The 25,022-nt window shown below is 40.0% G+C and overlaps 1 protein-coding gene across 2 annotated transcripts in view; it reads left to right on the top strand.

The window, feature by feature from the left end:
• Positions 1-25,022, top strand: part of Vav3 (vav guanine nucleotide exchange factor 3) — a 314,833-nt gene that overhangs the window by 174,885 nt on the left and 114,926 nt on the right. For both annotated transcript variants that reach the window (XM_041655077.1, XM_041655076.1), the window contains exon 16: positions 24,784-24,885. In XM_041655077.1, the coding sequence (XP_041511011.1) occupies positions 24,784-24,885 (102 nt within the window). The remainder of the gene's footprint in view (positions 1-24,783; positions 24,886-25,022) is intronic.

The raw sequence follows: 25,022 nt of genomic DNA, 5'->3' as shown, positions 1-25,022 counted from the left end.
TAAAAGAGCCCAGAGGCCAATTTCTGAAATGCTACCTTCGAATAGTCTTTTATTAAAGAGGGGTGACTGGCAGTGATAGAGGAGAGAATGAGAATGGAGATTATAAAGCCGGGGAGCCTACTTTTAACAGGGTAAAACGGACTTTGTTTATACTTTGGCTCAGTTTTACTTGCTTCCCCATACTTACGCGAAGTGCTGCAAGCGATTTCTGTAGCACGACCATTCCGGAGCCTCTTTGCTGCCTTTTCCTCCTCCCATGTCACTGCCTTCGTTCTTCATCATTGTCTTCATGAGGGGGCTGGGCTGCTCGAATCTTCTCAGTTGTATGAATGGGTATGTGTTGTGATTAGCTTTTAGATCATGGAACAGAAAATGTTTTACAGGAAGCCAGAGAATAAATATGAAGTGTAGGCCATAAGTCTCTTCAGAACCATTGGATTTTATCAATGTTTAAGTACTAATGCAACAATAGGTAACATGGAAATAAATGAAAAACGGCTGGGGGAGATGTGTGTCTGATCCTTAGACTGCACTTGTCTAGAGTACAAGAAGATGCTTAAGCCTGTGAGTACAGCATGTATCAGCCGTCAAAGGTCTCAGCTGTCGTGGACCAACGGTAGGGCTGAACTTCTGTAAAACTTTGTGGTTTCATTGTTGTTGCTTGCTTATTTATTTAATCTAGTAGCAGTGATCTAGCTCCAGAATGTTCTCCGTTCTACCAAAACAAAAACAAACCTGGATGAATTGTACCTATGTAACAATATTTTTACTGTCCAAGTGAATAGCGTGATTATCTGCTCAAAAAAATCTGAGATCACCTGTTTTAGAAAGTCTTATTTGTGGGCTTTTGGAAACAAGAGTGAGGATGAGCCCCGAAGACTCTAGACTAGACACAAGAGCTCACTGAGCTTTTATCTGCACATTAGCCAGAGAAGACCAACAAGAGAAGACTTCCACTGGTGATTATCTTCATACTCTCGAAGCATGGTCTTCTCAGCTTGAATGCATGTGGGCCTGTTGTTCTCTATGGAATTCACTGAGGAAAACTGGAAAGTGCAGAGAACACTGATACAATAGCGTTGGCTAAAGAGCGAGTTTCCTTGGGTAATCTGTGTGGGGGTTGTGGAAGAGGTGATGATTCAACAGTGATGGTACCAGATTTGGTCTCTTCCAGTTAGCCAAAGCCTGTCAGTGTCTTCATGCAAACTGTCATGCTTACTAGCACAGTGCCCCAAACACCTACTTACAGACTTTCTCAGTGTTTGTCTGTCTATATTTATACGTTGTTTAGTTTGAACTGTCAGCTTGTACAACCTAGCATCTACAGTGAAGAGTCTCAATGAGGAATTATCTAGAGCAGTTGAGCATGTACTTGAACATTGTCAGTTATTCATATAGGACGATCCAACCCACTGTGGGTAGCACTATTCAATAGGCTGAACCCTAAATGATGAGTCAAGGGTCAACGTATTTGTTGCTCTCTACTCTTGACTGCATCGTGGATATTGGTGATTAGCTTCTTGAGTTACTGACTTTACTTTCAGACTTTATGGGCTGTAACCTAGAATTGTAAGTAACTTCCTTCCTTAAGTTGGACTGTGCTAAGTAGAATTGTAGGTAACTTCCTTCCTTAAGTTGCTTTTCGTCAGGGTATTTTGTCATAGCAACACAAATAAAACTTAAGCAGCATGTATATATGTATATGTATGTATAAATATATATGCATACATAGAGAGCACCCATACACACATATACACTTAAAAAAACAAATTTCTTCTAGTTCCTCATACCTTTATTCTATGACCTGAAAAGGCTTTTATGGGCCAGTGAGATTGTTCGGCTGGTAAAGGTGCTTAGTAGCAAGCCTGAGAACTTGAGAACTAATCCCCTGAACCTAGCTGGTGAAAGAAGAGACCCAGTCCCAGCAAGTACTTCCTTGATAGCTATATGCACATGCTTGCACACAGATACATGCAATGGATGAATAAATGTAATTACAAAAACTTAGAAGGCTTTCGTGACCAGGTTTAGTATGAAGAGTTTGTTGCTTTACTGCCTCTGGGTGGTGCTGAGTCTCACAGAGGTAACATATTCACATTCATCTCTCATGTTGAAGCCAGTTCAGCCTCCCTGAATCTCATGTATTGTCTATATCCTTTCAAACTTGGCAGTTAAGTTAGTGTAGGGAATTATACTGACAGTCATAAAAAGAAGCAAGACAGGGCAAAGCTCAGAACAATCTCAGTTGTCATAAAGTGGAGCCTTTTCGTATCCTCCTTTGTCCAGAAACATGGGAAAGTAGTCCATGCATGACAAACTATTAGGAGATATTAAGTGGTACTCTGCTTCTGTTTCTGTTTGGTGGGGATCAACTTCTCTATCTCTGGTTGCATTCAGCGCTTATTTGGCATTTTTCTGGCACTGACTGAACATGCTTATGAGGAAGGAAAAGTCACAGGCAGGGAGAAAAGTGAAGGATTGCTATCAAGAATTCCACCAGTAAACAACATTACTCTGCTTAGGATGAAGTGCAAATACTGTTATTATGCAGAATTAGTGTTGGTTCCCTGAGCCTTTGTAACAGAGCCTTTGATGTGCCGATTTGCTTTCAATGGTGGACAATCACAGCACAACCAGGGGAGGTTCACCTGTCCACTGTGGTGACTGTGCTGTCTCCAGCTTGTCTGGAGACTAACACAAAGAATAAGTGTATTTTTAGAATTGGTTGTTGTACTGAGTCAACTTGGCATACGGTTTCTGAGAGGAAGATGACATAATTGTCACTTGGTGAATTTTCCAGTATTAAATAAGATTTATCTAGTGAAGTCTCAACCAAACATTTATTTATTCATAAGAAGTGAGAAGATCTTGACCTATACAACACAAATAAAGGTGCATTTGGGAATTGTCGATCTTGGCTTTGGAAGCAAGAAGGACTTTGTCTCTTCTGTTCATGATGTAATAGGTAAGCTCAGGTTAGGTAAAGAGATTGGAAGGTCAAAATTGAAACAACTTTTAAAGATCAGTACATCCTGTACATCTCTCATCATTAGTTTGCCATGTATTTTGCATCCTCAACAGACATTCTAGGCACTGGGAATATTTGTGGTAAATTCTACAAGTGAAATTCATGTGGGAGCCATGTGTTATATACTTCACATTCACCGTTCCTGTTTTCGTATCAGTGTTGTCACGTGGCTACAAAGTGGTGATGAACCGCAAGGCCCCGTACATGGGATGGCTTATTCCCCCTGCCATTTCAATTTAGGGAGGATGGTGCTGCAAGTATCAGTGTAGGAAAGGACCCACGTATATGATGGCACACATTCAGTTCTCAGCCCACTGGGGGTATTAAAATGGCTGACTTGGACTCCTGACCCTCCTGTCTCTACCTCCAAAGTCCTGTGGTTCCGTTTTTACCACCACACCTGGTTAGTGTCACTTCCTGAATCCACGCAGAACACTTCTAACCCTCCCTTAGATGACCACTTTTAGGATAATTGAGGTTAGACATTTTTCCAAGTCTGTACTTAATACATATTCTCTTTTGAAAGGAAAGTAAAACTTAATTTGAAGTGTACCTTAACTACTCTAATAAATGCTAAGAGAGATCAAAGAACAACATTTCTCTCCACCATTATGGGCAGGCTCCAAGGGATGCTAGACTCTGTTATTGCAGAAAATTGTTGACTTGATATAGACGAGATGTTTATAAACAAATTTTGGGATTCTTGATTGAACTTTGCACAGCACTGTATTATCTTGATTCTTAGCGTATTAGGGAGGATTCGGATTTTAAATCTTCATGGTGGAGTTTATAGACTCGAGGATCCTATAGTGATAATTCCTTAATATTATACAGTGTCTTAAGTTTCTAAAGTGTTTTGGGATAATACCTCATTTGATACTTAAAGAATCCTGCAAGCTAGCAGAAAAAGTATTAGCCATTAAAAAAATCAGAAAATTGAGGAAAGATTAAGTATTTTTCTTGTGGTTTTTCTTTTTATTTCCCTCCAGCTAACAAATGGCAGAGGCTGAACTTAACCCCAGTCTGGGCATTTTCTGCTCTCCAGGCTGCCTCGTTTACAGCAAGAGTGCCCACTGCCGTTCTCCTGGGAAGAAAGTTGCCCTGAATTTGTTTCATAAGTGCAAGGCGCTGTTGAGTAATGCATTTGTACGCTAGATCAGCAATACGGTTTAGAATTTAAATGTGTCGACTTTTTAGTGTTTTTATAAAAACATACTTGGTGTTTTCATAAAATCAAATAATAGGTAACGTTGTGCATATGAACAACAGTTTTTAGAGTTGATTTTTGGCTTCCACCAATTTTCTTAGAGCAAAGGGAATGAAATACTAACTTGTAAGTTAATTCAGATCACGATTTCGAGTTGCTGTATCTTAACCACAGTGTTGAGCCTAATAAGAATTGCAAATCCATTTTTATTTTCTTTGTTTTGATAGTGTTTTTAATCTTCCACTTGTTTCAGGAATGGAATTTTAGTCATGGAGTAAAGGAATCGGGAAGGAAAAGCTCCGTGGTCTGAGAGTAATGCCTGGGCAGGTATCAGGGTGGATGAAGATGAGTCTGAAATAAATACGTCTTTATTTAGTACACAGGTGACATTGGGTGCCCACCACACGTGTTGATGAAGGGAGGAACAGCATGAGGCACCCTCATTCACCCTAAGGATAAACCTGGGACTAAGTGTTGGGAGGATTCTCTTCTGTGGGGAGAGCTTGATTGGATATGACTACCCCAGACATCAGTCTGACCTGCTTCGTCACTTGTTCACACTGTAGCATCCGTTTCAACCTTTATCCTCTGGCAAAATACTGGAGCTTAGGAACTTACATGATTTGCTTCAGAAGTGGCTAGAATATTCCAGATATCATTGCTCTATCATTCCTTAGTCCTTGTATTTTATATATCTTTATAATTACACCATCTCTGTCCACACAAGGCCAGTTCTTTAAATAAACGAAGTCGCAAACAGCCTACAAATAGCTTAATAACCTGAATTGGAGTCCCAGAACCCAACATGGAAAGAGGAAACTGATAACCAGAAGTTGAATTCTTACCTCCAAACCTGTGCATTAGACTATTCAAATCCACACACAATAATGATAGATAAAATTTAGTAAAAGCAATAATATGGAGAGTGATCAAGGTAGACCCTGAAGCCAGTCTTTGGTTTCCACACTTGTGTGCACATCCATCTGAACATTTCCATACAGCACATACCCACAAGAAACCTAAGTTCTACCTTCAAACATCAAACTTTGGAGGTTTTATATTTTGCTTCTTTTCATTACCGAACAAGAACATCTCTAAGAGAGTTCTCTAATTTGCTTGTATCTACCAAACTTCATTTCTGTGCCCTTTGACTGATGAGCCATTGATTAGAGTCAACTCAGGGGTCTGATCTCGGATAGTACATTAATAATATATACGCACTAAAGCTTCTTCTCAGAGAATATTTGAGCTCTGACATATTGAACAGTAGCACTTTAAATTAAATCTGCTGCCGTCAGTGCGTTAAAAAAAAAACAAAACACAACTGGATAGCTTAGAGATAGTGATTTATATGTTACAAAGCCAACCTGAGGTCATATGTAGTTTACTAAGACAAAATATGCGCAGTCTGTTTAATTGTGGTAGGGGCTTGGATTGAATTTTTTAATTATCACAACCTCAACGTCTTTAATGCAAGAAAAAAATTAAACTGTTTATCCCCACCTCCAGAGCTTTGATTTGGTAGGAGAGAGAGAGAGAGAGAGAGAGAGAGAGAGAGAGAGAGAACCTAAAGTGATCTAATGGATTCTTTTCATACCATGAGGCTTAGTAATAAAGAATTACGCATTCGTCTGAGTTTTTCAAGTTTGGAGGGCATCAAGATTAAAGGGATGCTTCAGAAAATAATGACCACCTAATTGGGTCCCGAGTTGTATTATCACTTCTTATCTTGAAGATACTCTTGCGTTTGGTTATATTAGCCGAGCACTCCTTTTCAGGAAGGAATTCCTTCTCAGTGCTCAATTAGTGCAAGTTGGCACATAGGCTTCTTAAATATTTTTGCAGGGTACCAGAGAGGACATAGTACATATTTTCACACACGTACAGGAGATTTTTGAAGAAATTTCTCTAGGGAAATGTAATGCAAGTTCCAGGTTTGGAGCACAAAGGTCCTCAGGACTTCTAACTTCCTCTTCCCCCAGGTAGTTTGTGGCTTGTTCAGTTGACAGCCCTCCACCCCTCCAGAATAGTCTACCTCTTCAATGATCTCAGACTTAGTTCTCATTCACACTTAGGGCAGATTCACCTGTAGAATAGCTTCCGTAGAGCCACACGGTATCAAATGCTAGACAGCAGCCCTCCAGTCCGTAGTTTCCCTTCTCCCCTCGAGGCGAGCTTATGCTAGAAAGCACTGTTTCTTTAGAGCATGCGCTTCCTTTTCCTCTATCTTCCTGTCCAGAAAAATTGCCAGGCCCTGCCCAGAAGCCGATGGATGAGTGTAGAGGGGTAATAGTCAGCCTCAGAGATCAGTAACAGTCCCTGTTACCTCCCACCATCTATCTGACATCAACATATGCTTGCTGTAGACGGTGCAGACCAACGTTCAACGTGACATTTCTGACCCTAGAATACTTGGCTGTAGCATGAAACATTCTGATTGCAGACTACAATGGAATCCGAGGTGAATTAAAACTTTAATTAAATTGCTTGTGTGCTTAATTGCCTAATGCATTGCACAGTCCAAGTTTCAATTCCTTATTCGATTATAATGAAACTCCCCTCCAACTGAGTTTGTTTGGGGGTTTAAAACCAACTCTGAAAGTGTATTGCTGTTTTAAGAGAATCCTTGGTCTTATAAAATTTCACCCTAAGAGATGGAGTGTTTTAGTATTAGGTTTATATTGACTCTTGATATTGACATGCGTCTAGATGTGCAAAACCCACAAAGGCTAAATCCCAAGAGCTTATGTTTAATTTAAAGTATGGCCAGCTGGCCAGTGTGAACAGGTCTGACAGCTTGATAGTCTGAAAATATGACTGGTTGGGGAAATTATCAAATATTAATTTTAAATGTTTATTAGTAGACTGTTTGCAGTTTGGTTTTTAAATTCATTTGGAAAGTGAGGATTCACAGTTATCTCAAATTTCCAATAAACCCCATTTCATAAAGGTGTTTGGAGGTTAAATGCCTAATGATTAATTTATGCATAAGTAATGTTCTTAATAATTTTGAGGAAAGGTAAGGCAGCTGAGGATGATGTTAGAGATGAATAGTAATGAGGACGGAAAACTCCAGGATTTAAATGTGGAGCTCATATTCATTAGCCTAAAAACAGAATAGGGAACTGGATAGAAAAGAGACTTTGAAATATTGAAGTTCAAAGAGTACTGGACAAGGAGAAAGAAAAAGTTAAAGACAGATATGACCACAGGACTTGGGCCTGAAATTTCACTCTTGCATCTTTTAAAGAATGCTGAATATTTTTTGTGACTGACCTATCTCTGTCCTATCTTTTTCCCTTGTGGCAAGAGAAAGTGGAGGGAGTATAGAAGTTAATCGGTTCATAAAAATACTATATTTAAATATGTTAGTTTCAGTTTCTACCTAGAATTAACAATGTTCTTCTCTTGATCTGGTTTTCTTATGGTCTTTGGAAATACATTGGATGGATCCTGTTCACTGTGTGACAGAGGGTATTTAAACATATATGTGTACGTGGACATACAGGATAGTTACACTGTAACAGTAAATCATCATTGTAAGCTTGACTAAACTTATGCTCACTTTAGAACCACACCCTGGCTATGTCTATGAGTATTTTCCAGAAACATTTAAGCGAGGAGCGAAGGGTCTACCCAGAATGTGGGCAGCACTATCGCTAAGGTTTCAGACAGAAGAAAAGGGGGCGTAAGGCGAAACTAACGTTTATCTCTTTTTGTTTCTCAACTGTGGACACAGTGTGTCCTGCTACCTCCTATTTCTGTGGTTACCGCCTCTCCTCCCTGGTGGACTGTGCCACCAAATCGTGAGCCTAAATAAGCTGTCTGCCTTTCAGTCGCTTCCAGTCAGGCATTTTGTCATGGCAGTGAGAAAAGTGACTCTTATGGGCCTGTTTGTTAAAGCTTTCGTGTGCTGACGTTGACTGGCTGTTTCAAATTTTCTGTGCTACATAGGCTTTATTTCATCCCTGGAAATACACACAATGGCAATGTAATGATCAGGATGAGTTTTATTGGTTTAATTATAAATGAAGGTGCTGTGAGCATTCAGAATCTTCTAGAGGAAACAAGACTGGCAGCGTGTGCTGATTCAACAGGGTATATCCTCTTGTAAAGCTCACGGCATTAACTATGAACCCTTGATCAAAAAGCTCAGCCTCTGTGTGATCCCGGGAACTTGATTACCAGATTTTTTTGGAGGAAGCCTTTTGATATTAAAAGCACAAGAAGACAGAGCATTATTGGGTAGAGAATTGATTGATCACCATTGCCTTTCTCAAAGGCAGTTGGGAGGCATGCCCTGGGAAGCTGAAAGGAGCCTGGCAGGAGGAGCCTGGCAGCCCTTAGAGGTCAGCAATGCCTCGTGAGGAAAGTTAGCAGAGCGCTCTTCTGAGCCAGGGCTCTTCTGTGGGAATTCTTATTGTTTGTTGCCTTGTGAGGATCAGAGCTAAGTACAGTTTAATAAAATTCTGCTTTAGAGTGATTTGTTTGTCTTCTGTGTGCAGTTTTTTCCCCCGCTTTCCTTTTTCCTCTCTGATTGATTAATGTATCTGTTTGTGGACTCCTTTTGAGCCTTCCCCTGCTCTGAACCCAAAGCACTTTGCAAATATCAGAGCTCAAATTGTAAAAAGATCATTGATTTCCCCCCACAGCCCTGAAGGTAAGCCGTCCCATATCATCATTTATTCCTGAGACGGGGGTATTGATAGCATAATATTAAATTCTTTCATTAGAGGTTTTTTTTTTTTTTTTTTTTTTTTTTTTTTTTTTTTTTTTTTTTTGTCTAGCAATAACCTAAATTTGAGACATCTTGTGTTTGCCTTCAACTACCAGAATTGCTTTTTACAAGTACATACATCTCAGGATTATGTGGTTGCCTGGTTCAAGCTATCAGGAAAAAGGATCATATTTCAATTAACTATTTTTCTTGCCTTAAGACTTCTTTGGGAACTGCCAATGTAGTACCCAGGAGACCCACAAAGTAGGCCTCTGACTATCTGGTTTACCCTGAATGCCTAAACGTTTTAGAGTTTGGCCAGAAGTGGGAAAACTCTGAGTGTCTTCTGGACCTAGTGTAGTGAGCTGTACTACTTTCTTCACATCCATCCACCCCTTACCATCTTCAAAGAGAGCTCTGCTCTGTATTATCTAGTCTTTCCACCCAGATGACCATTGGGAAGATTTAAGGTCCTACCCATGGTTACATGTCTCATACAGAAGCAGTCAGAAAGAGGAAAAATAGGGGGCAGTCTATCATTTCTCTTTAGATAAGTTTGCTTTTTTTGTGTGATCTTCCTGATGCAAGGGTGTGCCCTAAGCGCTCCACTGATTTTTACAAGAATAAAATTTAATTCCAACCTCTAAATCCATGTGACTATTTTGGTTGCTTTTGTCTTTAATTTCTCACTTTTATTTTTTTTAAAAAAATTCCCAATGTCATTGTCTCAGTTGAAGTCTTGAGATCTTTCCACTTCCTTTGCAGAACTTTGGACTCAGCCAGCTTTGTAATATGATTTCTGGGGGTTTTCTGTCTAGTATGTAAGGAGGACGTGACTATCTCCCTGGAGGCATTGGTGCACATTCATGACCCTTGGAACAAGAAAAAAAATTCCTGGCTGATGATAGAATCTGACCTTTATCCAATATCACTGTTACATTGTCAATATATCTCATGCTGCAACCAGATTGAATTCCTGGCAGTTGCAGAAGACAGGAGGACCCTTTAGACCTCTGAACCTTTGGTTGCTGCTTTTCACTGACTTGCTGTCTCTTCTCTCTTGAGGTGCTAGGGAATGCCTTGCTATTACTCAAGACCTAACAATAAAACATGGGGCATACACTTCAAGATCTAGGTCGAGTTAAAGACATGGTGAGCAGACAGTAGTGGTCCGGTGGTTCAACAATATCCCTGAGAATCAACCAAAGGAACCACTTGAAATTTAAAACTTTTTTCATAACAAAAGAGACCAGCAGCAGAGCAGACGGCCCACAGACTGGGAGGAAATTCTGCCAGCTGCACTTCATTCATGGGGTTAATATGCCAAATTTATAAAGAACTGTAAAATTAGGGGCCAAAACCCCATTAATCAACAAATGGGATAATGAGATGGGGAGAGAAGAAAGAAAATATTCTTGACCAGGAATGGTGGTTAAGCAGAGAAGGCTGTGCACTTATGGGTACCTTGAAGTAAATGCATCTCTTTTGAGCCCATGATGGGATGATAATAGTAGAGCTATTATTTTCCTACTTAAAGCATGGTTTTCTTCATAATCCACATCATGATCTCCAAAGTACTTAATATTGTGAAGTGACTAAGAACACTGTGTGTTAATTGCTTAATGGACTTGGGCAGGTTGCTTGGCTTCACTGAACTATAATTTGGGAATCACAAAATTGAAATAAAGTATCCCATGGGGTGCTTTGTAACATGGAAATGGGAATACTGTTCACTATTCATTCATCTCTTCCTGTCCTCTGCTAGGTGCAGGGTGTTCTTTCCTATGTCTTATTAACTTAGTCTTAATATAAGTTCTTTATTGATTAAAAATTATATTTGTTCTACTTCCGGGTAGTGGTGGTGCATGCCTTTAATCTCAGCACTTGGAAGGCAGAGGTAGGAGAATCTCTGAGTTTGCCGCCAGCCTAGTCTACAGAGCAACTTCCAAGACATCCAGAGCTACACAAAGAAACCCTGTCTTGAAAAACAAACAAACAAACAAATGGCAAAATAGCTATTCTCCAAAAGAATGTGTAAATCTGAAAGGCATCATTGTCTTGAGGGCTGGGCAGTACAAGCAAGCTGTGTATGGTGATTGATAGCAACATTTAATTATACCAGTATATCATGAGACTCCCGAGAAAATTGGATCTGCTAAATTGTGGCTGCTCTATGAAGCCTATCATTCATATATAGCTCCAGTTCACCAGCCAGAAACATGGCTCCCAGATTGCTTGTCATATTGAATGCTTTTCTGGGAAGTTGATGGAACTGTGATGGGATGATTAGAAGGAAACATCCTATGTTGCAGCTGAGTGTGTGACCGTAGGCACAGACACACATTCTGTGGGCTGGGGATGCTATTCTGCTCATTGTCTCAGGGATGGGCCCCATGAACAACCCTAGAAACCAAGACTTCTTAAAATACTCCTTTATTAAACTCAAGGTCATAGAAATGTTGAAAGCATTAACATCGGAATTTACTGGGAAATAATTGAATCACGACACTTAGATGTTCTAGTGACCCCTGGAAAATTATTGAAGCCTGCTAAGCAATGAGTTTTTAATCTGCAAATGAAGATATCAGTGCTTACTCTGTTGCTTGTAAAGTTACTTGAAAAAGGTCCTGTGCGGCAAAGGACCAATGTGCTCTAGATATCCTGAGTGCTCCGTGATGGCTGATACTGGGACTTCCTTCTTTCCTTCCAGATTAGTATTGGCTCAGGATTCTGGTCAATATTTCTGTACAGTGTTTGGGGACCTGTTTGGTCATTTCTTACAGGTTCTGGTTCCTGAGACCAAAAGACATTATCTTAGAAATAGAGGTTATCTAACGATGCTAAGGGTGTGTATATGATAGGAAGTAAACAAAGAACTTTCCCCCATTCTCACACACAACTCAATGCAGAATATTTTATCGCTAGTCACCTTCACATGTGCAGCATCCTGGAGCCTCTACAAACCTAGTCCTTTCAGGTAATTTTTTAATCTGCTGTATTTAGACTAATTAAATCCCCAAACATTAGTGATCAAGTTAATTGTTGGTATCTCTTTCTTCTCTGAAAGTTGGAGTAGAATTCTAACTCTGTGGTCATCTGATTAGCAACAACCCCTGCCCCCCATTTCCAAAGCTTGGCCAGTCTGGATATAGGCATAAGCTCACTACAACAGATGATGTTCCTTTCAGGATATCACACACACCCCCGTTAACAGGTGTTAAACCAGGGTTAACAGTATTACTATAGCAAAGGTTTTGCTAGCAATTCAGTCTGTAAGCTGCAAAGAGCACCGTGTCTTACCATTTCACACCTGCCTCCCTGAATTGCCTGTTTTTGAAGAGACCCAGGTCCTGAAAACTTCCATTGCAAACTGAAAAGAACAAGAGAAGTCTAAGTAGAGGGTGGTAGTTGACAGGGGAGGACTTACTTATGGGTTGAATGTAGCTGCAGCATTTGTGTGTGTGTGGCAGGGGATTGTAGGTGCATGCTCATGTGTGTGTTGGGGGTATGCATGTACCCGGGAGAGCAGAGGAAGAATCTGGTGTCTGGTTTTATTAACCTCTGCCTTATTCCTCTCAGTAAATGGGAGTTAGGGGCTGGTAGCTATCAAGCCTCCCCAACCCGGATCCTCCTGTTTCTATTCCTCGAGCACGTTCCTAGTCATGTTCAGCTTTCCCTCCCACATAGGTGCTAGGATTCAAACTCAAGTCGAATACTCCTCAACAAGCACTCTTACCCACTAAGCTGTCTCTCAGGACTTTTGTGGGCAGTTTAGCATTTGCTTGGGAAAAAAAGCCCCAGGAGTACTATATGTTGTGGGTACAAGTCAGGAATTAACCCTGAGACTGTGATGAAGTTTGGACATGTGGTACTTGATCTGGGGACGGAGGCAAGACCTTGAGGGGAGCTATAATAGTGGGGGGCACCTTGAGGCTTACTCATTACCCAGCCTCTCCTAACGCTGGGACTTGGAAGGCTTTGAGGACTTGATTGAGCCCTCTTGGAAAACAACCCTCCAAGGTCAGAGACTTAATTCTATTTTTATTGCATATTATCTAGTACGCAGTAGGTACTCGGTAAATATTATGAAGTTCTTTTGCTAGGATGTCTTGAGAACACTTTTGAGAAATTTTTGATAGACTATCATGGTGCCAGTCAGACTGTTGTGAGCTTTGTTAGAGTAGCCACCTGAGCTTTGCTCTTCTGTATGCTTTTTGTTTCAGCTGGGACTTTAAATTATTTCAAAATGGATAGACACTGTAGAAGAGGAAGTCCCAAATCACAAGACAATTTGAAGTTCATTGACAAGGACAGTGAGAAAAGTGTGCTCTGCAGAATATTGTAGTCTGAGTTTCTCTAATGTAATTAGTTTGGAGGGGGTAAAAGCAACATTGAGCAGACAGACTGGAGTGGTGGATGAATCTGATACTTCACCATGGAGAGTGAGACTGACTTGCATGAATGTTTTGAATCTCTCATATACAACTAACTCCGCAAAAAACAGGCTGCCTTCAAATACCCTTTTCCTACTGATTCTAATTTTTGGGCATTCATGTAGGAACCTCACTGGGATATCGTGCCCAGTTCAAACCCAAGGTTCATGGGTCACACTACCAACTTACCTTCATGTCCCAAGAAGGCATCATTTGCAATCACAGTTGCATCTCAGGTTTGGATTCATTTTCCTTAAAAGTTTTTGGAAGGTGCTACCATCAAATTTTGCAGGATAGATTCAGAAAGAAGCAGTTTGGATGCTCTGGGATTAGAGGGAGTAAAAGTTAGCTGAGGATCGTGCTTGAGGGTGGGTGGCTAGTGTTAGACACTGAGTTTCTTTCAGAAGGTTCAAGGTCTCCCAGGCTCCCTGCAGTCACAAGGGCATTGCTATTTTCTCCTATAGATGGCTGTCTGCTGAACTTGCTTGCCCCTAATTTGAAAGCATCATTTGCACTGTGTGTCTCTCCTTCTCTCTGCTGTTTCTGTTGAGTCTCATGCCCCTTCACGTCTACTGGCTCTCTCCATGGGGTGACCCTTTCTGTACATTCCATTTGCTCCACCACTGAAAGCTTTCTGGACTTTGGTTGGATTTTTGGCCGGTGGTCCTCACATTCACCTCTCGTCTTAGTTACTTTTCTGTTGCTGTGAAGAGACAACCATGACCAAGACAACTTATAGAAGAAATGTTTAATGAGGGGCTTGGTTACAGCTTCAGAGGGTGAATCCAATATTGTCATGGCAGCAAACATGGGAGCAGACAGGCAGGCCTGGCCCTGGAGCAGTAGCTGAGAGATTATATATGATCCACAAGTTAGAGACACAGAGAAAGAGCTAACTGTGAATGATATGGGCCTTTGAAACATCAAAATCTACCTCCAGTGACACACCTCCACCAACAAGGTCACACCTCCTGATCCTTCCCAAACAATTCCACCAATTTGAAACCATTCAAATATATGAGCCTAGAGGACCGTTCTTAATCAAACCACCACACCTGTAGCAGCCAAGAACACCTAGCAGACTAGGGTAGACATACTGCCAAACAGGTGTCTTGAGACGAATCATATCACCTTAATCAATCTGTTAAATGTCCTTCCCTAGCCCTGTTATCTATCCAGATCTAACTCGGTTCCTATATGTCACTGTGGTCTTCAATAATGATCCTATTCATGCTTCTTTTATCTATCATAAACTTTGGTCAACATCTCACAATTTGTCCCCCCAAACAAATGTTTGCCTAAGGCAATCCTCAGAATCCCAGTCTCTCCCATCCCACCGTAACACAAAACTCTGTTGTTTCACTCCTGCCCTCGCCCATCAGTGACGTCCACGACAAGACAGCCTCCTGGCCTCTCATGCCTGCCCTCAGTGACCTCTAGTTCTCGAGCTGAAACCGACTAAAGCAGACCCCAAGTCCTGCTCAGATTGTCTTGTCAGTTGTTGAATATGAGTCTTCTGTCTTCAGCTTGTAGGGAGCTCAAAGGGACAGGTATCTTATAACCCATCCATCCTGCCAAGCCTAGAATCTTAACAAACAACCTTTTAAAACATGTCTTTTGGGGATAGAGAGGTAATACGATGGCTAACTCTGCTTCTCGCCCTCCCAGAAAACCCATATTTGGTTCCATGTTACATGGGGACAACTGGTTTTAACTCCAGTTCTGCCTGCATGCATGTGGCATGGTGCCAACATATGTATGTGCATACACACACATACACACACATACACACACACATACACACACATACACACATACATACACACACATACACACACGCATACACACACATACACACACATACACACAGATATACACACATACACACACGCACACACACACATACACACACACATACACACACACCATACACACACACATACACAAACACACATACACACACATACACACACACCTACACACACACTCACACACACATACACACACACCCCCCAAATTTAAATACATTTTAAATCTTTTAAAAATATAGTTATTGGCCATTTTATCAAGTAAGTTTTACAAGTTACTAAACATATGGTTACTATCCTTTAATAAATGGATTTAACATTTAAAACTCTCTTTAAAAATGAGTTTTGATTTTGACTTAAGTGATAATGAATATATTGAAATCTTTCTCAGTTTATAGTGAAGTTTTTTTCTACAAGACTGGTATCTACACACATATGTGATGATGATAGTTAAAGAAGTGCTCGTGAACTTGAGAAGTGGGCCCAGGGGGAGTGCAGGGGAGAGGGTGGAAATAATATAAATAGAAATTCAGTGCTCATGTTTGAAACCCTTGAAAAAGTAAGCTAAAAATAATGAAGCAACACTAAAACAGGCTTTGTATGTAAAGGATGAAATGTTGATTACATTTTTTTCATGCATTATTATTTTAGACATTTAAAGGGAAACATGGGAAAGCCTGTCATTTTCTTCTTTTGTTCTTTAAGGTTTCCGGGAAACAGTATCGGCACTCTTCTCAAACACATTTAATAGCCAATACCGTATCAGTCGTAATTTACAATTTGCTACAGTTACAGTTTAAATTCATGTTATCTTTGCTGTTTGAATTGTGTAACTAGTGTATTAGGTCAGAGAGTGAGAATCCTGAGATACCAGTCCTTACCTAGAGGGCAAGACATCTTGTTTAAACACGAACACTGAGATGCCTCTCTGTGTTTTCCTCTCTCGACTCACTGACAGGCAAATGGACAATGTATTTTACTGGGAGAATTGAAACAAAGCAGTGTAGCCTCGCTTAACAGTAAATCCGTGATTATAGGTGTCAGATAAATAAATTCACTGCTGTATTCCCAGAGTTCTAAAGTGGCTGGCTCATAATAAACCCTCCATTTGTTTACCATACGAGCAAACGGATTGTATTGCTAGCAAAGAGAAGTTTTAAAATGTGTATTACAAGAAAAGCTTTTTTCCCATTCATTTTTCAGGGGTTAGGTATGTCCTCATGTATATCCCTCTACCTTGATAAGGTCTTTAATTTTTCTGCTCAATATTTGTTAAAAATAAAAACAGAACCAGCATCTAACATATAAGTGATTTTCATCATTTTATCAGTAGAATCTATCAAAATGGACATGTTTGTTTTTGTTTGTCCTCATCAATTGTGAGTAACAATATGACACAGTGGGTACTGATAAATGGGGTCTCTTTTCCTTCTCCAGCTCCTGAGTGTTGGCCTTTGACCTCAGGAACAGCAGATCTGATTGTTTAATTAAGAAAGTAAAAATAGAAAGAACATGTTGGACGCCAAAAAAGAACCTCATTTCAAGTCTATAAGAAATATAACCCAAATTACCCATAATCTGACATTTCCGCTGTAAATTTATTATAGACTTAACTGAGTTTACATTTCATTCAATAATTTCCTTGAAATGTCACTGAAACACAGTGATGGATGTATATTTGAAATTACTACAAAACCAGCTTTGAATGAAATGAAGCCATGTAATATATAATAATAGATAGGAAAATACTATTTTTCAGAGCCAAACGTTATCTTTTTTTATTGGTATTTTGGACATCTTTATTCATTTCCCTAGAGAAGAGACTGTGTGCTTTGGAATATAAGAAATTAAACTTCCTGCGATTCACACATTTGCTTTGCTTTCCTTCCTTCCTTTTACCAATCCTTAGGAATAACTTCCTTCTGAACTCTGTTATTTTTAATTTTTTTGAAGGACCTGATTGTTTTCCTTTTTTCTTCATTTTCTTTGTCCTTGCGAATAACCAGCTGCGTAATTAGTCTACCATGTTGTTAAGGGAATGCATTGTGAAAGAAACAAGCAAGAGCTGTGCATTGTTTACTGAGAGATCATGTGGATAGATTTTTGGTAATTATCTATTACTGACATAGGGGATTCAATTTCAGTTTCACAGTAGGCCATTTTTAGATATTTAGATTTTATTTCGGAGATTTTCAGTTAGAGAAAGGAATTACCAACGTTTAAAGATATTCTGAGTGTTTTATGTTTATGTATGTATGTATGTATGCTTGTATTATAGAAAAATCACATACATTTGAGATGTAAAATGATTAGTCTCATTTTAAGCCTTAGATTAAGAATGTTTCTTCATAAGTGGAGATTTTAGAATTGTCCCTGATTTGACAACCAGAGTCAACTCTTCTGATCTTTAAAAGCTAAACCCATTATGGTGCGTGTGCCCGTGTGTGTGCACACTCATGCACATGCCATAGTGGACACACCGAGGGCAACTTTCAGCCAGGGCTCTCCTTCTGCCTTGGGTTCCAGGGACTGAACCCAAGTTTTCAGGTTTGTGCAACAGACATTTACCCACTAAGCCATCTTTCTTGCCCCTTCTGATGTTCTTTACTGTTTAGTTGGTGGTTCTGAGAGTATAAGAAGCAGTTTACCAAGTCAGATCCATGGTCCAGCCAGCTCACTGCTGTGTTCTGTATCAGGGCTGTGTGGGGAATGAGAGATCTTGTGTGTCAGTCCCTATCCCAGTAAACATGAGGTCTTCTTTGGCCCTTGTGGATTGCCTGCACCTGATCTCCCTTTAGCCTTAATGGAAGACACTACTGTTACTCATGTTACTCAGCATCTTTATCTTTACACTCCTAACATCCCGTTTTGTTTTAGAGATGATTTGCAATGGACACTCACTTTCCTTTTGGCTGATCCTGTAGAGCAGACTATCACTGCTCCACTCTACCCTCAAATCTGTGATTCTTAGGGAGTGTGAATGGAGACATTCTGTGTGTCTTACTCCGTTTTGAGCTGGTGTCTTTGAACACTTATATGTTGCTTTCTCCAGATGAAATTCCATTTTAAGGTATCTTTACCTTTTCTTAGCTTCATTAGTCTTTAGTTTCTTTTCTTAAGTTTCCCTAGTCATCCCAATAATGCCATTTCCAAATGAGAATTTTGGGTACTCATCTTTCCTTCATATCTGCCTTACCATATTGCATTGATTAACTCTTGAAAAGAAAGATTGAGAGATATAATGAGTTCAGGAACTTTGTTTAATTTATAATAATTGTAGTATGTAGTTTTTTTATATCGAGTATGCTCTTTCTTTCCCTTTCCTCTTTTTGAAAACAGAATATAGCTATATAGCTCTGATTTGCTTGGTATTTGCTGTGTAGGCCACGCTGACCTTAAGCTTATGATAACTGTGCCTGAGCTTCATGAGAATTAGGATCATTGCTCCTGGCTCTTTTCTTTTTGATATCCCTTATCACATTATAGAACTATTTGTAATAACTATCTAGTTTGTTGTCATTTTTATCAGAAGCATGTAAGATCTTCTCACTGTTGTCTCTTTTAGGGGGCAGGGTGTCTTTGTGTAGCCCAGGCTGCCCTTGGTCTCCCGGTCCTTTTGCCGTAGCCTTCTGATTGCTGTACTTACATATGTGTACTTCCATGCCCTATGTATGATACATTTGGTTTAATTTATTCTTTTGCATCTGTTGAGATGAACAAGACTTTTTAGCTCATTACTAATATGATGAATTGTTTTTAGCATGCACATTTTTTTAAAGTTTTGAGGAGTCACAGATATAAATAAATATCCTGAAGCTAAAATACAATTTTTAAAACATCCTCTGGAAGACAGCTTAGTTTCAGTATTATTACTTAAAATAATTTATTGCTGCATAAGTAGCCGAGGTTAAGTAAAGGTTAATAGAAGGATCCAGTAGAAACATCCATCTTGTTATTTTGAGAGTAAAATATTTTAACAGAATAATTATGATTGTTCAATATCTTCTTAAAGAATAATTGGAAAGTAACTTTTCTGAACTTGAACAATAAATATACCCATACCTACCCATACATTTTACATATCTAGGGGTAGGCAAAGCCAACTGTATTCAGGGTTTTGGTTTTTGAATCACCAACATTTGCTTTTATCTCTCACTTTAAGTATACTAGGATGGAGTCATTAGTTCATATATTTTGAATAATTGTCAAGCTACCTACACTGGAGAGATTTAAATACATGAAATACCATTAGGGCCGGAGATAAGATGTTATCTTATTTTGAATATCATATTATTTCCTATGTAACTGAATGGTCACGGCTCTTTTATATGACATCCTTTAGCTAGTATTTGCTTTCTGTGTTTTAATTCTATTTTAATATTGCAGTGGTTTACAAGTTAAAGTCTATGGTTAAAATAGAGAATTTTATGGTTAGAATATGGTTAAAATAGAGAATATGGTTAAAAATGTTAATTTTAAACATAAAGTTGTGTGTGTGCATGCAGACATGTGTATGTGTAAGTGTGTGTGCGTGTGCATTTACAAGGGCATGAGCAGAGGAGGACATCACATAGGCCCTGCCCTATTACTTTCTATTTTATTCCTTTGAGTCAGTGTCTCTCAGTGAACCTGGAGTTGTTAAAGTTTGGGTAGTCTGACTGGCCAGCAAGCCCCAGCACATATTCCTGTCTCCTCCCTTCCATCAGTGTTGGCATTAGAGATGCTCTTGGCTGGGTCTGGGGATCAGAATTTAGGTCTTGATGCTTAGACAACAAATGCTATTATCCAATGAACTATCTCCACAACCCACAACATTGCTTTTTAATTACCATATTTGTAACTATAGTATTTAAAATTTATTTGTGCGTGAAATTATAGACTTTGTACAAGAGGATATGACATTTTCACAAAGAAGAGATCTAGATAAGCCAGCGCAAAGTATGACACTTAAATGTATTTAGTTGTTATGTTTTGCTTTTGTCTCCAACATCTGTGGCAAAGGGAAGACTTCTGAAAACAAATGCAGACAACGGTAGAGTATATGCACTTTTCCCAGCTTAGAACATTTGTAAATCCTAGCAATGGACTCTTCTGGTTCAGTGTTTGTTGACTAAGGAAGAGGCAGGTTAGAAAGGAGACACCGGCTGTCTTGTCCTCAGTCAGATAGCAGACAGCAGCAATATAAACTCATAGTGTTGTGCACTGATGTCTTTTAAAGTTACACAGTTGGCAAACCCCTCACAAGTCTGTATAAGTTGCCATTGGGTATCAAGAAACATAGTAGAGGCTATAATATTTGCAATTAAGTATTGCAGTCTCCCTCTCCACTGGTAACTGGCACTAATACCCTGTGTACCTATTACTACCACCACCACCCCCACCAGCACCACCAACACAATCATCATCATTTAATATGTCTACTTAGGATTTGGCACAGAAATAGAGGTAATTGTGTGTGTGTGTGTGTGTGTGTGTGTGTGTGTGAGAGAGAGAGAGAGAGAGAGAGAGAGAGAGAGAGGGAGAGAGTGAAGGCTGAATGTCTGAGGGAGTAACTTTAAGGATGAATCTTTAGACTTTGGTTATTGTTTTAGGAAAGGAGAAACTGGAATGGCGAAGAAAACTGAACACAGAGTATGAAGGAAAGGGAAACATTGTAATTCTGAAATTGCTAGGTGGGAAGATGAAGTGGATGGATCAGACATGTCAGATTGGTGTATGGATGGGTTTATGTGCTACATTGAAGATCTCGAGGGAGAAGGTGGGGGAACGAAGATCTGGGAAGGTGTCTTGGCTGGTGGGAGGCAAGCAGGTCTCAGCTTGGATCTGTGCTGGGGCTAGGTAAGAAGAGACTACCTCAGAAGAGGTGTGAACAGCCCGAGGACGATGAATACACCTCTCTCAACACACACTTAATTGCCTTTGCATTTATTAAAAATGGAACCAGTGCAAAGTGAAAAAAATGGGAACATATTTTTCAGAAATCTGTGAGATTGCGTCCGAATTCCCTAAAGTTAATGGTCTTACTGTTGCAGAGTATCTGTAGCTGCATCACTGAGCTAACTTGGTTCCTTCTCAGTGCCATTCTGTGGAGCACTGGCAGCGTCTCTGGTTTCCCTGCCCTCTCTTGTCTCACTGTGAGGAATTCTGTATGGAGTAGCCAGAGACTTTTTCCTTTTGGATTACCAAAATGGGATGCCATTTATCACACAAAATCTTTTCTCGTCCCTTGCCCCCTGCTCATCTGTGTCTCCAACTTCACTTTCTAGGCTATGGCTGAAGGACCTGTCTTCTCTTTTAGCCTTACAGCAAGCCTTTATGGTAGGTATTCAGTAGCTACACGTGAAGTGAGTGGGTGATTCTGCTTAAATTTCCTGTAAGAAGTTAATGTGGGAAGACAAGTGAGGAGCTTGGCAATATGCTGTGTGCATTAGAGGTGTAGGTTAAATGTCAGTTTTGACCATTCTTGCCTTGCGTCTTTCCAAACCCACAATCCTGGTTTTTGGCTTGCCTCTCTGAATCCATTCTACTCTTCCAGTTCATCAGTGATCACTTTATTTGGATCGTACAAGCTCATAGGCTGTAGACTATGTGGTTGACTTCATCAAATCCTCTGGGGTTTTACATACACATCTTCTATTGAGTAATCCTGGTCCCTGTTGTATTTGAATAGTTCTATCGAGACTGGACATAGATCTAAGTTGGAAGGCTACTTGTCAAGTGTGATTGAAGCCTGGGTTTGATCCCTAGTATCATGTATGTTGGGCATAGTTGCATGTGTCTGTTACCCAGTTAAAAAGTGACAGGAAGATCAGAAGTTCAAGATCATCTTCATCTTCATAGCAAATCCAAGACCAACTTGAGCTACATGAAACCTTGACACAAATAACATTAATAAATAACAGTAACAACAAAAATTATAATAGTTACTATTACTTGTATACTTGGCTTTGTGGTGCAAAGGATATGACTGAATAACAGCCTCCTTTGTAGGAAGTTTTAGGAGAAGAAAGATCCTCTGAGAGTTTCATTGTGAAACAGTGGAACTTCACCACTTAGGAAGCATTACCCTGACCACACTACTGTCCGGTGAACTTGATATGATCGCTTCCTTAGTGATAGTCCACACTGAACACGAGCTCTGATTCAGGCGATGTCCTAAGCACTTTCTATACATTACTCTGCTTTTGAGTGGGTTCTATTAGTATTCCTCTTCTATACTCACCAACTCACCTGCGTTCACTCTGTTCCGATTTGCAAGTGAGGATTTAAGCCCAGGTGGTCTCATTTCCAATTCCTACCCTCGTCTGTGCTTTTATATTCAATAGTGCCTCTCTAGCAGTTCCAGGGTCATAGAGTTAACGTTTATTCTGTAATGTTTGATTTGAAAGTTTGAAAAAATAATATTCAGCTTAAGTTTTTAAAAAGTCACAGTTTCACCCTATCATTTTATTCTATCTTTTCAAATTTCATTTCCCTTAAGGCAACCACTGTTAACAATATTTTCACTTTTTTTCAAATCATAAGATTTTTTTTTTTAAAAAAAAAAAAACCACCCATGGTGTGCTTGCAATTTTCCCTTCAGCTTTTTGTCTTCTGAAGAGGTAGCCGATTCCCAGTTAGTTGATAAGTTTTAAGTAAAAATATCTCAAACACAACTCTGGTAAACATGCATACATGTTCTTATGTGTGCCTTATACACATGTGTATTTATATGCATGTGTATTTATATGCATGCATGTTTACTGTGTAGAGTTTGGAGTGAATTCAAGAAAAAGCATGCCACCCATGTCTAGGAAGACAGATGAAGTTAAGTTCTTAGTTGCTTGGGAACCTGTCTATACAATTCCCTATCCAATAGATTTAAAAACTCCAGGTGGATGAATTTTTTAAGTTCTCTGGACTTGAAATGTTATTTCTTTTACTCTAGAGCAATCATTGCTTTAGAATAAATTTGATAATGTATGTATGACTGAATCATGTTGATGCTCCGAGAAAAATGAAGAAGCAGCTGTTTTCAGCTGTAAAGATGGTTTTGATGCAGCTTTTGGTGCCTGACTTTCTGGAGTCAGTGTGAGAGTTTTGTTTCTAGATCCTTCTGTGAAGGAGGGCACTGCGATTTCTAATCAGCAACACACCACACACACACACACACACACACACACACACACACCCCAAAGTGGAAATAGCCATACTTTTTGTCATGCACTGGAACATTTTCCTAAAAAGCGAGGTCACCAGAAGCACATAGCAGAGAACACCCAGATGGCCCTCAGATTTGATTTCCTTTTCAGCAGCTCCTATTCAGCAGATGGATGGGAAGGCTGACCTCTCTGACACTTCTGCATCACTGCCTGCTACTCCAATTGCCTTGGTGAATGTTTTTTCATAAGGCTTCTCCTGGTACCTCAGAGATTGATGCCTGACTGCCTGCCCGTGCTATGCTTCATTACGCTGCAACTCTGGGAGCTTGAGAGATGCTGTATTCTATAAAAGGGGAATTCCTAGCTCATCAGAATCTCAAACATACCTTCCAGTCTCTCAGTTTGTGTGTAATGTCTCCGAAGAGATTATCTTTCTAGAGGTACCACTAATTCATATCCATCTAAGGCTTATTTTATTTTTCTAGATTAAAAACAATGCAAGCAGTTCTCTAGAAATGTCTGTATTCGATTGTTTCCAACACACCCATTAAGCCTCGAAGACCTAGCAATTCGAATGTAGATATTGCTGATTTTCTTCTGTCGCTGTGGCTTTAGTGGCTGAGAGCACATACCTCGGTAGAAGCTCTGTAGTTGCCATTTCTATCACTTTAGGGGAAGCCATTGCTTCCTTGTTTGTGCGCCAGTGCTGTTATTCATGCCAGACATTCAGGACTAACGTGACAGTTAAGCAGGCAACGAATGCCAAGTGTTTTCTCCATCCCCGGGATATGCTAAATGTTCAACTGAAATGTCTTTGAGGTGTAAAGGAGAGTGTTTGGGTGCCTGCACATACACCCTAAGTATAATTCCAAACACGAAGTGATTTTATTCAGGTTGATTTGGACTGTGAAGCAAGCATATTTTTAAGGGAGAAGTGTTTTCGTGATCAGATTGATACATGGATGGTCAGCCTTCTCTGTGGGGATGACTTCACTCTCTTCTGGTGACCCCCATATAGTTTGTGCTCTTTGTTAGAGATGAGATCTGGAAACACACTGTACTCCGCCTCAGCTTCCATCTCAACAGCTAGGTTATAATTTTATGAGATGGCAATGACAAGAAACTGGCACCAAACGTGGATATCCAGCTGGTTCTGGTTCCCAGAAGGCTGACCAAGGTGGCATGCTGAGGAGACCTCTAGGACCTGCAGGTCTGGCTTGTGTCAGGTTGTAGTCTCCCGTGTCACAGGTCTCCACACAACTGGGCTTCCACACAGGTTCTGAGGCTAGCAGACTTCGGGCTTGGAAGCCAGTGCACGCTGGCTGCCTCTCCTTCTAGCTCGAGTTTCATCCCTTCTCGATGCAGTTTTGGTGAACTTTGCTCTTTGATGCTTGGGTTGCCACTTTGTTGTGGAACTTTGTTTAGGGAGTGTCTCTTCCCATTCCACAGATCTAACATACGGCCAGATTATGCAGACTCCAATTTCCATGACTTCAAGATGCACACGTTCACCCGGGTGACGTCCTGCAAAGTCTGTCAGATGCTCCTGAGGTAAGCTTTCTCAGGCCTGTTTTCCAGTCTAAATGAACTGGGATAGTTGCTAAGTATTTCTGACATTTTAGCCCTATTCTCAAAGGTGTTCTGAAGTAGAGGCGTTACTTTCCCATTGGAGACACAGTAGATGGCCT

The sequence above is a fragment of the Microtus oregoni genome, unplaced genomic scaffold, assembly GCF_018167655.1.
Source record: "Microtus oregoni isolate MIOR12 unplaced genomic scaffold, Mior012 000000F_ref0000247, whole genome shotgun sequence".
In the NCBI taxonomy this organism is placed as follows: domain Eukaryota; kingdom Metazoa; phylum Chordata; class Mammalia; order Rodentia; family Cricetidae; genus Microtus; species Microtus oregoni.
Note: the sequence above shows the minus strand (reverse complement) of the source record. Positions and strands in the feature narration are given on the sequence as shown.